The sequence below is a fragment of the Argentina silus genome, assembly GCF_951799395.1.
Source record: "Argentina silus genome assembly, chromosome: 9".
NCBI lineage: Eukaryota > Metazoa > Chordata > Actinopteri > Argentiniformes > Argentinidae > Argentina > Argentina silus.
In genome coordinates this window covers 20,876,715-20,889,296 of record NC_139663.1, presented here as the reverse complement: position 1 = coordinate 20,889,296, position 12,582 = coordinate 20,876,715, and the positions used below count along the sequence as shown (strand labels likewise).

The 12,582-nt window shown below is 43.9% G+C and overlaps 2 protein-coding genes across 2 annotated transcripts; both read left to right on the top strand.

The window, feature by feature from the left end:
- The first annotated feature begins 1,322 nt into the window (after window positions 1-1,322).
- On the top strand, window positions 1,323-3,909 carry hoxb8a (homeobox B8a). The gene is made up of 2 exons (XM_083677808.1): window positions 1,323-1,995; window positions 2,767-3,909. Exons 1-2 carry the CDS (start codon window positions 1,572-1,574, stop codon window positions 3,087-3,089), a joined length of 747 nt encoding a protein of 248 aa, XP_083533934.1. The 5' UTR covers window positions 1,323-1,571; the 3' UTR covers window positions 3,090-3,909.
- Window positions 3,910-5,115: 1,206 nt separating this feature from the next.
- On the top strand, window positions 5,116-10,788 carry hoxb7a (homeobox B7a). The gene is made up of 2 exons (XM_083677810.1): window positions 5,116-5,827; window positions 9,946-10,788. The coding sequence occupies exons 1-2, from the start codon at window positions 5,410-5,412 to the stop codon at window positions 10,206-10,208; spliced, it is 681 nt and encodes a 226-aa protein (XP_083533936.1). The 5' UTR covers window positions 5,116-5,409; the 3' UTR covers window positions 10,209-10,788.
- Window positions 10,789-12,582: the final 1,794 nt, after the last annotated feature.

Genomic DNA, 12,582 nt, shown 5'->3' with positions numbered 1-12,582 from the left:
CTATATGGTAAAAAAAAAAAAAAAAAGCCATCATAATTCCAAAGATCCACACTAATTGACTCAACGTTAGAATTCTGCATGTGTGGCTTCGACGACAACCGTCGTGGCTAAATCATTTTACCTGCAAACTAAAACTGAACCTATTTTCTAAACCAATAACGTTTAGGTCTATATTCTCTTTAAAGTTTATTTACTGAATCCCATTCATAACAATATTTCCGTCTTTACGAGGTCATTAACGAACACAACCTTTCTGCAAGTTAGCTCCTCCTTATAGATATCACAGAAATACGTCCTAGGGGTTAAAATATCAACCTCTATAATGACAGTCCGTATGGAAAACACAACTAAAATGACAATTAGATACTTGAATATTTCTACATCGGTGAAATTGCTCCGAGTGAAGCATTTATGGTCTTGGTCGTGGAACCTCATAAAATCCTAACAGCTTTTTTGACGCACGGTGTAAACAACAAACAGCCCCGGCGTTTATTGCATTTTATAGTTTGTTAAACCATTTACAACCACTTTCTTCATTACACCACGAGTGGCGCTCAGATCAGACGTCTTCACAACTTTATGAATATCATATTTATAAAAATACGATAATCAAAATGTTAAATCTGACTACGTCGTTTGTTTCCGAGAAGCTGGGGGTACAGGGAGGCTTTGACAAGTTGTTTTAGAACTGCTATTACATTTATAGGACTTGTTAAAACTGATACCAATTAAGTCGTGTACTTTCACAATTTGCCTGTGCCACACTGACATTTGCGAAAAAGGGGAACCTACCTCGTTAGAATTTACAAATTAATGAGTAAATGTTGCATCCCTTTAGGTTGCCCTATTAGCTACATGCTAAAAATCAATCTCTCTAGGAAGGGTTTTAGAGTGGGTATACTGGGGCTGGGTAGGGGTGGTGGTGGTGGGGGGTGGGGGTAGGGGTAGGGGGGTTGGGGGTGGATTAGTGGGGGGGCGCTCTGTATTTGATCTGATGCAAAGCGGCAGATTTCTCATTAACTTACCCGCTTGAATATATTAATGCGCATATTCTCCCCTCCTCTCTCCCTCGACCCCCCCCTCTCCTCTCCCTCTCCCCTAGTCCGTCGCTCCCTCTCCGTCTCTCTCTCCCTTTCTCCTTTTCTCCCTTTTTCATTCTCTCACTCCGTCCATATCAGAAGCGCGCAGAGCGGGCTCCGTGTGGGATGCGAGAAGCCAATGGGACGAGGATTCGATAATAGATGCAAATGATCGTGAAAAGACACCGCAAAATATGAAACAACTCATTTGCAGCGGAGTAAATCACAGAAAACTGTTTGTGAACTGGCACCTCATACCGGAATTGTGATGCAGGAGCACTTCGGTGGAGACGATTTTATGGAATCGGCATGATTGTGGCTTCAGCTATTTAGATAGGGTATTTTGAAATACAAGATTATATACTCGTTACCTATTTGGGTTCCTCTTTTTTTTCAAACCCAAGAAACATCCAATATCCTTCCTCTCGAGCGTTTGAGTCTTTAACAAACACAAAGCAAACAAACAACATAAAAAAACAACAACAACAAAAAATGAGTTCATATTTTGTCAACTCTCTCTTCTCCAAATACAAAAGTGGAGACTCTTTACGCCCCAACTATTACGAGTGCGGGTTCGCGCAGGAGCTTGGAAGTAGACCCACCGTCGTGTATGGACCGGGCAGCGGAGCAACTTTCCAACATCCCCCCCAGATCCAAGAGTTCTACCACCACGGCGCGTCTACGCTCTCCTCGGCCCCCTACCAACAGAGCCCCTGCGCGGTAACGTGTCATGGAGAGCCGGGCAACTTCTACGGCTACGACGCCCTCCAGAGACAGACCCTGTTCGGAACCCAGGACGCGGACCTGGTCCAGTACAGCGACTGTAAGCTAGCCGCCGGGGGACTCGGAGACGAGACGGAGGGCACGGAGCAGAGTCCCTCTCCGACGCAGCTATTCCCGTGGATGCGACCACAAGGTGAGGCAAGCGAACACGACAGACACCGCTTTAGACTGTGGCGTGAAAACCGCGAACGGGAACAGAAAGTTAAACCTTAAACCTCATACGCAATTAGGATCTGGGGTGCATTTCCTGTGCGCGAGAGGAGAGACAATAGCGCGTTTATTGTTTTATGGTGTCCAAAACTTGTGAATCACTTTACTGTTTAATGACCCCGCCATATAGAGAGGGAGAGAAGGACAGGAAGATAGAAAGGGAGTTCGTCCCTTTCTTCTCTCCATGTGTAAGCGCCATGGCCCACAGCTGATACCCCTTCTCACCCCGGTCAAAGTTTTACTACTCGCTTTTACGACTTACAGTGGGCTCGGGGATTATTTCGCTACAAGGTGGCGGTTTCCCACACAGGTTATGCGCTTTATGGCTGCACCTAAAGCCGTGGATGTGCGTGTGGGGGCGTTGAAGTGAGACATGATTTGCTTAGGTTCTATTGAATATCATATCAACGTCGAAATTGAACGTGTAATCATTTAGATATAGTGAAATGTTTATAAATCACTTGGAGATAAATCTAGCTTTTTATAGTTACCTTGGGGACATGGAACATTTGAGCATGATATATTTGATAGCTTCACCCTTTATACCACACAAAATTGATTAGGCTACCGGGGTTATGGGAGAAGCTGCATAAGCGCGTTACCATGTATTTCTGGTCAGGATTTCATATGTAAGAATGTATGTGTCTATAGTGTGTTTGTCTCATACGTGTTGTTTCTCTCATCTGTTGTATAGCGGCCGGACGGAGGCGAGGCCGGCAGACCTACAGCCGCTACCAGACACTGGAGCTGGAGAAGGAGTTCCTCTTCAACCCCTACCTGACCCGCAAGCGGCGGATCGAGGTATCGCACGCATTGGGACTGACCGAGAGGCAGGTCAAAATCTGGTTCCAAAACCGGAGGATGAAATGGAAAAAGGAGAATAACAAGGACAAATTCCCCAGTAGCAAGACCGAGCAGGAGGAGATCGAGAAGGAGAAGAGGGAGAAGGAGCAGGGGGTTGCCGGGGGGGCACAGTCGTCCGGGGCAGAAGACTGCGACAAAGCCAAGCAAATGTAAGCTATAGAGAGAATGGGGGTCGGAATCAGCACCGTGGAAAGGACAGTGAGAGACAGAGAGAGGGGGGGGGGAGAGAAGAAGGGCCAGGAACGTGGTCGTCGGCTGGTCGTTCTGCGTTGCAATCGGTAGGAAGTCTCCATGCGGTGACGCAAAAGACTAGACCATGTACATTATGGTTGCATGGAGACAAACATGAAACATTTGAACAGGAGGAAAATGAAGCATTTGTACTTTTTATCTGATGTTGGGAACATATTCTAGTGTTTAAAGAAGAAAAAAAATAGCTTCCTTTCTTTGTGGAACAATTATCGTGAAATATTTCTATTATTGTTAGAATTTTATCATTAATAATTTCTCTTGGCAGCTGTATAGTTTTTAAGTTAAGATGGTGCACTTTTTACTGTTCTCACTTACTATGATATGTTATGTTATGATGATGACGTAGCAAATAATGAATTCCAACAACATGAAACTGCCTATTTATGCCGTAGGTTTTCCTCTTTTTACACCTTGTCCTTCCTTAGTTCGTTTCGATTGATGGTATTTTGTTGTCTTCCTTTTCTTGGGTAAGCATGCGCACAGTGCAAAACAATACAAAAAAAAAAAGAATAAAAAATGAATAAAAATTAAATAATACAAAAAGAAAGGATGTCATGTCATGTAAGCCCCTCGTTTACTGTGAAACAGAATGTGTACTGTACTCGTGAATTAGTTTATGGGGACTTGATGATGTGGTTTTATTGTTCTTCATCACTCTGTTCTATTGTCTGAAAACCCTGGAAGCGGCGGAAGAAAGAGGATAACAACAATAAAGTTTACAAGCGAGAATCCGTGACGTCATTGGTGTTCTCTGCTTCATTTCCTCTTAAGGTGCGCGAGGTCCCAGCGCAGGACAGCGCGCTCACCTCCCAGACTGATTCAGTCGTGACGTTTCAAAAGGCCACACAATTAGCTTTCACGGGATTCTCACCTACATGACACACGCGTATTAAAACACCTCATAAAAACAATGTTTATTTATGGCTACTGGTTGCGTCTTCCTTTAAACTATTCAGGGACAGAATATTTCACCTGTCAAACATGATTAGGCCTATCACTTCACAAGCTGTAGTAAGGCAGATAATGCCTTAGCGCGTGGAGCCCATACGGGCTGGCTCAATATAAAGGCCACTCTGACAGACGTGGAAACCTCAGTGTGAGCTGAATGAATAGTGACACAATTCTGACAGGCCTATAGGCCTACGACAAATTTACTCAAAGGCTTACTACAACTCTACAGCACGGAATTAGAACCAGCTCAATATATGATAAATCAATTTAAATTTGATTTGATTTGATATTCCCACCAATTCATGGTATTTCAACCAGTGTATTTCACTTCCCATACCACTCAGACTGACTGTTGAGTCTCGATAGAGAGAAAAAAAGAAAGGAAGAACCCCCCCCCCCCGGACCCCCACCCCATTGAAAACACTATAAGCACCTGTGCGTCAGGTGATTGCGGGCCCAGGCTCAAGACCAGGCTGGCATGCCTCTGTTGGAGCGTGGTAAGTGGCGCGAAGCGTCTCGAGGCTGCTACTGGCTAGTTTCGTAAAATACAAAAGTGCTCGTGTTGCCTAGAGCCACAGTCGGTTGCTGTGGGCAGAGAGAGAGATGCTCTAAGGCGGATATTCTCTCCGGGCGGACAGAGGCACTATACAGAGCTAGCCTACTACTAGGCTGCCACAGCTGGCTATGGACAGAGACAAGGCGTCTGGGGGAGACAACAATAACACAATCTGTGTTTCCCGAGGAACTTGCTGAGAGCACCCCCATGCCACGACAGGACAAGGTTGAGTAAAATCGATACGGAAATAAATAGGTTTTTCCTCTTATTTGTGTTGATGCCCAACGAGACAGCAGACGACATTTTAAGATCTGTTTACATTCAGTTGGATAATTGTACGGATCAGCCCTTTTTTTTTTTTTTATCACCGCGCCCCGCACCAGGTGATTACAGAATATATTCTGTTGACCATCGATTTCCGTGTTCTTGTTAGCTAGTTGATTGGAGGAGCCTTTGCCTGTACAGGGAGTGGATAGTCTCAAGTATTTTATGTGTTGCCTATGGTCAGTCTGGTGCACTTTTTTCCACATTAGCCAGGCTGTGGGAAGCCCCGCTGTTATTGGATAACTTTGTGTCACATGGCCCCCGTCACGTGGCCCCTGAGGAAAAAGGGGTGATTTTTGGTGTAAATCTAGACTGTAATTCTGTAATATATCACAGTACCTCGTAAAACAGACACTAAAACCTCCCGGCCTACAAATCACCGGTCAAATTATGAGTTCATTGTATTATGCGAACGCTTTGTTTTCCAAATATCAAGCTGCAAGTTCGGTTTTTCCAAGTGGGGTCTTTCCCGAGCAAACTTCGTGCGCCTTTGCGTCCAGTTCGCCGCGAGCCAGCGGCTATGTCTCGGGCTCCGCCGGCGCCGCGTTCTCCTCCTCCTCCTCTTCCTCCTCTCTACCGGGACTGTACAATAACGCGGGGAGCATGCCGACCCAGAGCCACCACGCCATGTATCCTTCGGCGTACGGGCTGGGCGCCGGCTCCCTCAACATGCACTGCTCCCCGTTCGACCACCCAAACCTCTCCATGATGTGCTCCGGAGGAGACCCCTCCAAGATCTCCAGCTGCGGCAAAGCGGAGCAGCAGAACGAGGATAACATCCGGATCTACCCCTGGATGAGGAGCTCAGGTACGTCAGATAAATATATGTTTTTAAAAGGAGAGGAACGGGGTGGGAGAGGAGGGTTTGGATAGGAGGGGGGTGTTGCTCGGCACCGACCTAATAATTACGTTAAACGGTCTTTAAACAGCGCCGTTGCGGAGTGGCCAAGGGGACTTCCTGAACTATGCTTTACGCCGCTCTGCCTGCGCAGATCTTTTATTGCTATACGACCTCCATAAAACCATAATTTAAGACATCTGAATATTCATTAGGTGGTATTGTGTTAAAATACAGAGAGAGAGAAAGAGAAGGGAGGGGGGCGTAGGATTATCTAACTGTCCTCGGTAGAAAAAATAGCTCCTTCTAAAGCTCCTCCATCGCGTTCTGTTGTTTCTGCAGGTTTTATAGGAGCTTATGGAAAGCGGCCGCCACAACGGCGTGAATATGAGACGCATAGCTACTCCCTCCCTGTGTCGGCTGGCTTATGGTTTACTGTCCTATAAATACCTCGGAACGATGTGAACACTGTAAATACTGCGACGACAGTTGTGGTTTAGGGAGTGAGCCATAGTGCCCTATGCTGTTTTGTTCCAGTATAGCCTTTGTGTGGCATTCTCAACTGGCTGATTGTGGAATAGTTCAGTAGGCCTTACAGCTGAGCCTTCCTCCCATGTAACACACAACCCTGTTGGATATAAATGCTTATGCTAAGCCGCGGAGCTCCACAGTAGGCTTATAGTAAAGCAACAAATGAAATGTCAAATTGTCAAATGCATACGTAAAAGTAAACGTGTGTGTGTGTGTGTGTGTGTGTGTGCGCGCGCGTGCGTGCGTGCGTGCGTGTGTGTGTGCGTGTGTGTGTTCGCGCGCGTGCGTGCGTTTTACGCACTTCAGGGCCTCCTGAAAAATTACACACCATCAAGGAACAGCCACTTTCAATTCGTGTGCGGCCCCAAAGTGAAATAGTGGCTTACAACTTTTTGCCTAATGATTTTCTGTAGACACTCGAGGCTTTGGCCACTACTACCATAAAGTCCCTATCAGTCAGTTGTCAGCTTGCAGTTCTCCCACCTCTTGTTAGCCTCTGGCGCAGAACCTACGACAACATAAATAGTTTTGAAACAGATACGTCCTCATTAGCCGCTGCTACTGACATTTACTAGCAGGTTTTCGTTGCCACACGTTTCTCTCATACGTATTCACTCGTCGTGAAAGTTGTGTGTAAGCTATTCATGTCGCCGTGTGAAATATGCATGGTTTACATTTTTCTCCCGCTTTGAAGTGTGCCCATGCCCTGCATTTCCCACTGTGCCAGCCATCCGTTGCCTAGTCCGTTAACGGCTTTTCCTCTTAAAATCAGGTGCACTCAGTAAATGATGCACGAAATCACAATTCGATTTCTAAAGTCCCGTTACCGGCACAAATACATGAAAAATCAAGATATGAAATATTCTGCTCATTGCTCTTGACTTTTTGTCTTGTACACATGGCGACACAGAAGCAGACAGACAGACAGACAGACAGACAGACAGACAGACAGACAGACAGACACACACACACACACACACACACACACACACACACACACACACACACACACACACACACACACACACACACACACACACAGATAAGAGCGAGAGAGAGAGAGAGAGGCGAGAGTCCTTGCCGAGGAGAAGAAATATGTGGTGTGTTGTGACCGTGTACCACCCGCACAGGCCAGTCCCAGTAATGAACCCATAGATTCTAATTTAAATGGGGAATGGTTTGGGACTTTGAGGGCAATAACGTTTTGGGGGAAAAAAACGTTGGAATGTCTGAGTGTGATATGTTGAACCCAGAACCAGATTAATTTTAGAAAGCGAAAGGAAATATCGTTCGCTCCAGAAATGCACTTTTCCACAACTCCACGCATTTATAACACTTTATAAATAATCCCTTATCGCTATGGTTTATAGTCTCTCTCTCTCCCCCCCCCTCTCTCTCTCTCTCTCTCTCTCTCACACACACACACACACACACACACACACACACACACACACACACACACACACACACACACACGTCTCTTTCCTATTAACTTTCCATTTCTTATACTATGGGTGTGTGTTGTGTGGCTCTCCGAGTACAATGCTCGTCCTTGTTAAAACTCCTGACAAAAACTGCGGTTGTCGGGGAGGAATTCCAGCCAAGCCGTCTCTACTGAGAAACAAATCACAGACGGACACCATAGGAGAGAAAAATATCATCAATAAGAATGAATACCCCTTCTCTCTTTCTTTCCCTCTCTCCTTTGCCTGCCTCTCAGTCCAGAACTCTCTCTCTCTCTGTCTCTCTGTCTCTGTCTCTGTCTCTGTCTCTGTCTCTGTCTCTCTCTCTCTCTCTCTCTCTCTCTCTCTCTCTCTCTCTCTCTCTCTCTCTCTCTCTCTCTCTTCTCTCTTCATGCCTGACTCCGTGCCCGTCTCATTTCTGAATGTGACACGTCTCCAGACGCGGAAATGAGAACCACGTTAGTGACCACTGCGCCCAATAAAACTCCACGGCGCTCGAGCCCGCTGTAGACTCCATTAGACGGCTGTCTGCCTCGAGCGGAAGCGAGGAGGAGACCCGTCCCCGTTCGTATCGAATGCGGAACATTTGGAAATAAAACCCACTTGTGTGTAGCACCGCGGAGCGATCATGTTCTGCTCCTCGGCTATCTCTACCTGCGATCGGGGTTTGATACGAGGAGGCCTCGGCCTGTACGCTCCATTAAGGCTCTGTTGAGGTGTTGTTGTTGAGAAAGCCCCCACAAATCCCCCTTTCAGTTCCTGCAGTGGAATGTCTGGCCTTTTGTATGTGAAAGAGATGCAGGTCCACAGTTGAGAGAGTGCAAATGTATTTATGTTTTTTTGTGTTTGTCTGTAGCTACATGCCAGCCTATTGGATGGGAAATATGCGCCTTGTTTTGAACCGTCGCTGGGATGAACCCTTGATACCATAATGATAATGGCCGGCGTATAGCATTACAGGTGCGGCCTGTATTCAGTAACTGCGCCTTGAGTAGCAATGTAAAGTAAGTGGTGTTAAGTGCACGGCTGGTTTAGATCCTTTACAACAACACCATGACAACAACACACGACACAGCTCGTAGCCTATAGGCCCACAGACACAAAGACTCACAGGCCATATATAGCCTAGTTCTGCTATTATATTACTTTTCAATATTAATGATAAAAAAAAACGTTGTATTGTTTTAATTTTTGATATATAGTCTACCATGCAGGCCACATTGACACAAATTCGACCACCGTGACCGCGAGGTTATAAGCTATAATGCGTCGACAACACATTGTAACTGATTTATACTTTTAACATGCAATACGCCTAGACTTGTATTCAATTGTGATACAAATAGCCTGGGATTTAAGTAAGCCGTTGGATATTAGACTGCTACAGTATGAGCTTCCTATCACCATCGACCTGCGGGACCGTAAAACTCGTTTACTATACAGTCTTACAGTTAGTAGGGGCGCAAATAGCTTGTTAAGAGACACCTAAAGATGTTTATATTTGCCTTGTAAAACAGCTTTGCATACACCTCTACCTCTTGTTTTTACGTGTATAAATATAGGTATAGAATTATTAACATATTCAAAACATTAGACAGAGATTTGATAGTTCCTTTATTGATGCTTTTTTCACCTTAAGAAAATATACATCACTCTCCTAGTCTGTTTTGGGCAGAGCATATCTAAACGAAATAATTGTTTTTATTTCAATAGATATCCATTTTTTTCACTAATTTGAGTTATGCTGGCATAGTGTAGGATATGCTTTCCGGTAATACCATCGGCATACGTGAAGCATATCTATCTATATAGGTTAGGCTAACACTTTAATACACTCTATCCTTAAGCCTAAAAACGAGTAGTTACATTTAATTACATTTAATTTCATTACAATTGTCAATTGAATTGAGCATATTTTTTTTTTTTACCAGTGGACTAAATACAAATCTCGAGTCTAGCCTTCGCTTTCACATGAACAAACTACAGGCCTGTGGAAAATTAATATCAAATTCAGAGTCATAGTTTTCTTATAACAATACAGTTTAATATGTGTTAACTGTTCAAACACCCCACCCTTCTCTCCGTTATTCACAGGTGGAGACAGGAAGCGAGGCCGACAGACGTACACGCGCTACCAGACGCTGGAGCTCGAGAAGGAGTTCCACTTCAACCGCTACCTGACCCGCCGACGACGCATAGAGATAGCCCACGCGCTGTGCCTCACCGAGCGGCAGATCAAAATATGGTTCCAGAACCGGAGGATGAAGTGGAAGAAAGAGAACAAGACGACGACAGGACCGAGCTCTCCCGTGGTCGAACAACCGGGAGCAGAGGAGGACGAGGAAGAGGAGGAATAGCGATGAATGACGGTGAAAAATATGAAGGAGCAATCTAGAGACTGATATTACAATTGTAGGGGAAACTGTCTCCCCTATTCATACACTGAGTAAAAACATACATACTACCTACTAAGATTAACGATTTATAAATGTTACGTCCAAAGCCACGTCTTGTTTTGGTAAAAGTACAGTGAAATTGTAAAAAAAAAAAAAAAAAAAAAAAAAAGAGTAAACATTCGTTGCTAAGCTATAGTCTACTAAAATGATGTTACTCGTATTTTGGTTTTAGAGAGTGAGAGCTCATCTGGAGTCCGTTGTGTTGACGTCGACCTGTGATGCAAAACCTTTTATTAGGGGAACTATTCCCGAAAAGGGAGCGGCTTTGCAGCACTTTTGCAAATCGAAGGTCACCCTCGTTATTATATATTTTATCTTCTGTCGTATGTTCTTATGGATGTATTTTTTTGTCTTGCTGTAAGGACTTTAACTCTGTCAATTTAATTTTACGCATCTAGCTTTTGTTGTTGACTTGTACAGTGGACCACGGGATGTAGGAATTTGTATATTTTCGTGTCGTGAGGGACTATTCGTTATTCAATTGCACAATTGTTTTATTCATGTCAATAAAAGTAAAGAATTGGAAATATTTCTCTTCTGTTTAGTTTTTTTTTCTCCCTAGGATTTGGCATAATAAGTTACACACAGGAAATGTCGCAGACAGGATGCTTGGCTTCGCATGCAATGGCCTATAGAAGAACACATCCCTTTATTTAATCAGAAATATCACTCTGTCATCGAAGATAGAAAAAAAGTTATAGAAAAGTAAAAATAAATGCTTTGATCTAACACGGTCCCTCCCTCGCAGATAACACTCATATCCGGAGTATCCTAGCCGATAGCCCGGGCATACACTACTGTACACATATCTGATATTCACGTCCACATGACGGAGAAATCACCACAGTCCAAATCACCACAATCCACACACACACACACACACACACCGTTCTTACGCTTTATTCTTCTCTAACTACGTATCTCGTGCTAGCAGTATTCTGCATGGTGACGAGAGGCCTATTCGTGTGTGCTAGCAATGTTATGATCATAGCAGCTGTTATTTGGAAATAGTGGAGTTATTAGTCATTTGCCTTAGTGGAAATGTTGTTTCTATCAATTTGGCCTAATTTAAGATTTTCCTTACGACATGTATACCTATATATATATATATATTAGGAATAACGATAGGCCTACTGGTTTTGATAGCATCCTATCCACACATCAACATGCCTTATTATTTGTATTTTGTTCAGTTAATTGATGTAAGTCGAATAGGTTATTAGTAATAAGGTTAGGTTTTCCTACTAGCCCTATTGAAGCGGTGTTTGATCCAGCCGTATGGTCGAGGCTGGTGCAAGCTACGGACTATACAGCCCCATAGAACCAAAAGAAGACTGTTATATTGGGGGTTGTAACTAATGTGTTTATTGCATCAATGAAAGGCCGGAAACCACCATAAAAGTAACAAAAAAATCAACAAAATGGGAAACAGGCGTTTACGGAGGCGTTTGCTTGTGCGCCAACATTTAGGGTTCAGCAACAAAGCACCGTTTCACCGTTTAGACTTTCTTTTCCCCTCTTCGTTAATATTCAACCGTTTTCATTTGCATATAGGAAGCATCAATTGCAATCTTTTAGCTACTGTATCTACGACGAAAAATAAACCAGGAAGTGGAATGCATTTCATACTGTAGGACATTTCTTAACCGACATGTTTATGATATGGGCCTTGACCACAATGCGGAGAAATGAATGCCGCATTGCGAAACATTTTTTACGCATCGTGTTTGCACCATGGATATTCGTTCTGATATTGCTATGTTCATGTTCAGGGTACACCACACGATTGGATTAAACACCCTTTATGAAAACAGCTTTTACAGGATCTTCTCTTATGCTGGAATGTGTTGTTATTCCCACATAGCCCTCGGTATCTACTGTAGATGGAGAAGGTGTCTTCTGTGATGAAAGTGGTTTATTTCTGTGCGCACGTCATCACCAATAAGTAATGCTAAACAAACATAGACCATAGAGAAACATAATGTGTAACGCTTCTATTATTATTCTATTATTCAAATAGAAGATTGCAAAACTGAGAAGAGCATAATACAGTGATAATCGGTCGTAGGCCTACGGCGCACACTATCTGAACATAGACCAGACCAAGCGGCCACATTGGTTCATCATTAGGGCATCTTATTGTTACACATTCTTAATATTTCATAAGGTAAATATCTACATTTCAATAGCAACATAATAGCAGAAGTAGGCCAACAAAACAAGAGCAATGTCAAATAGTGTATGTGTGTCTCTTATGGTTGTCCGTTTGGCCTAT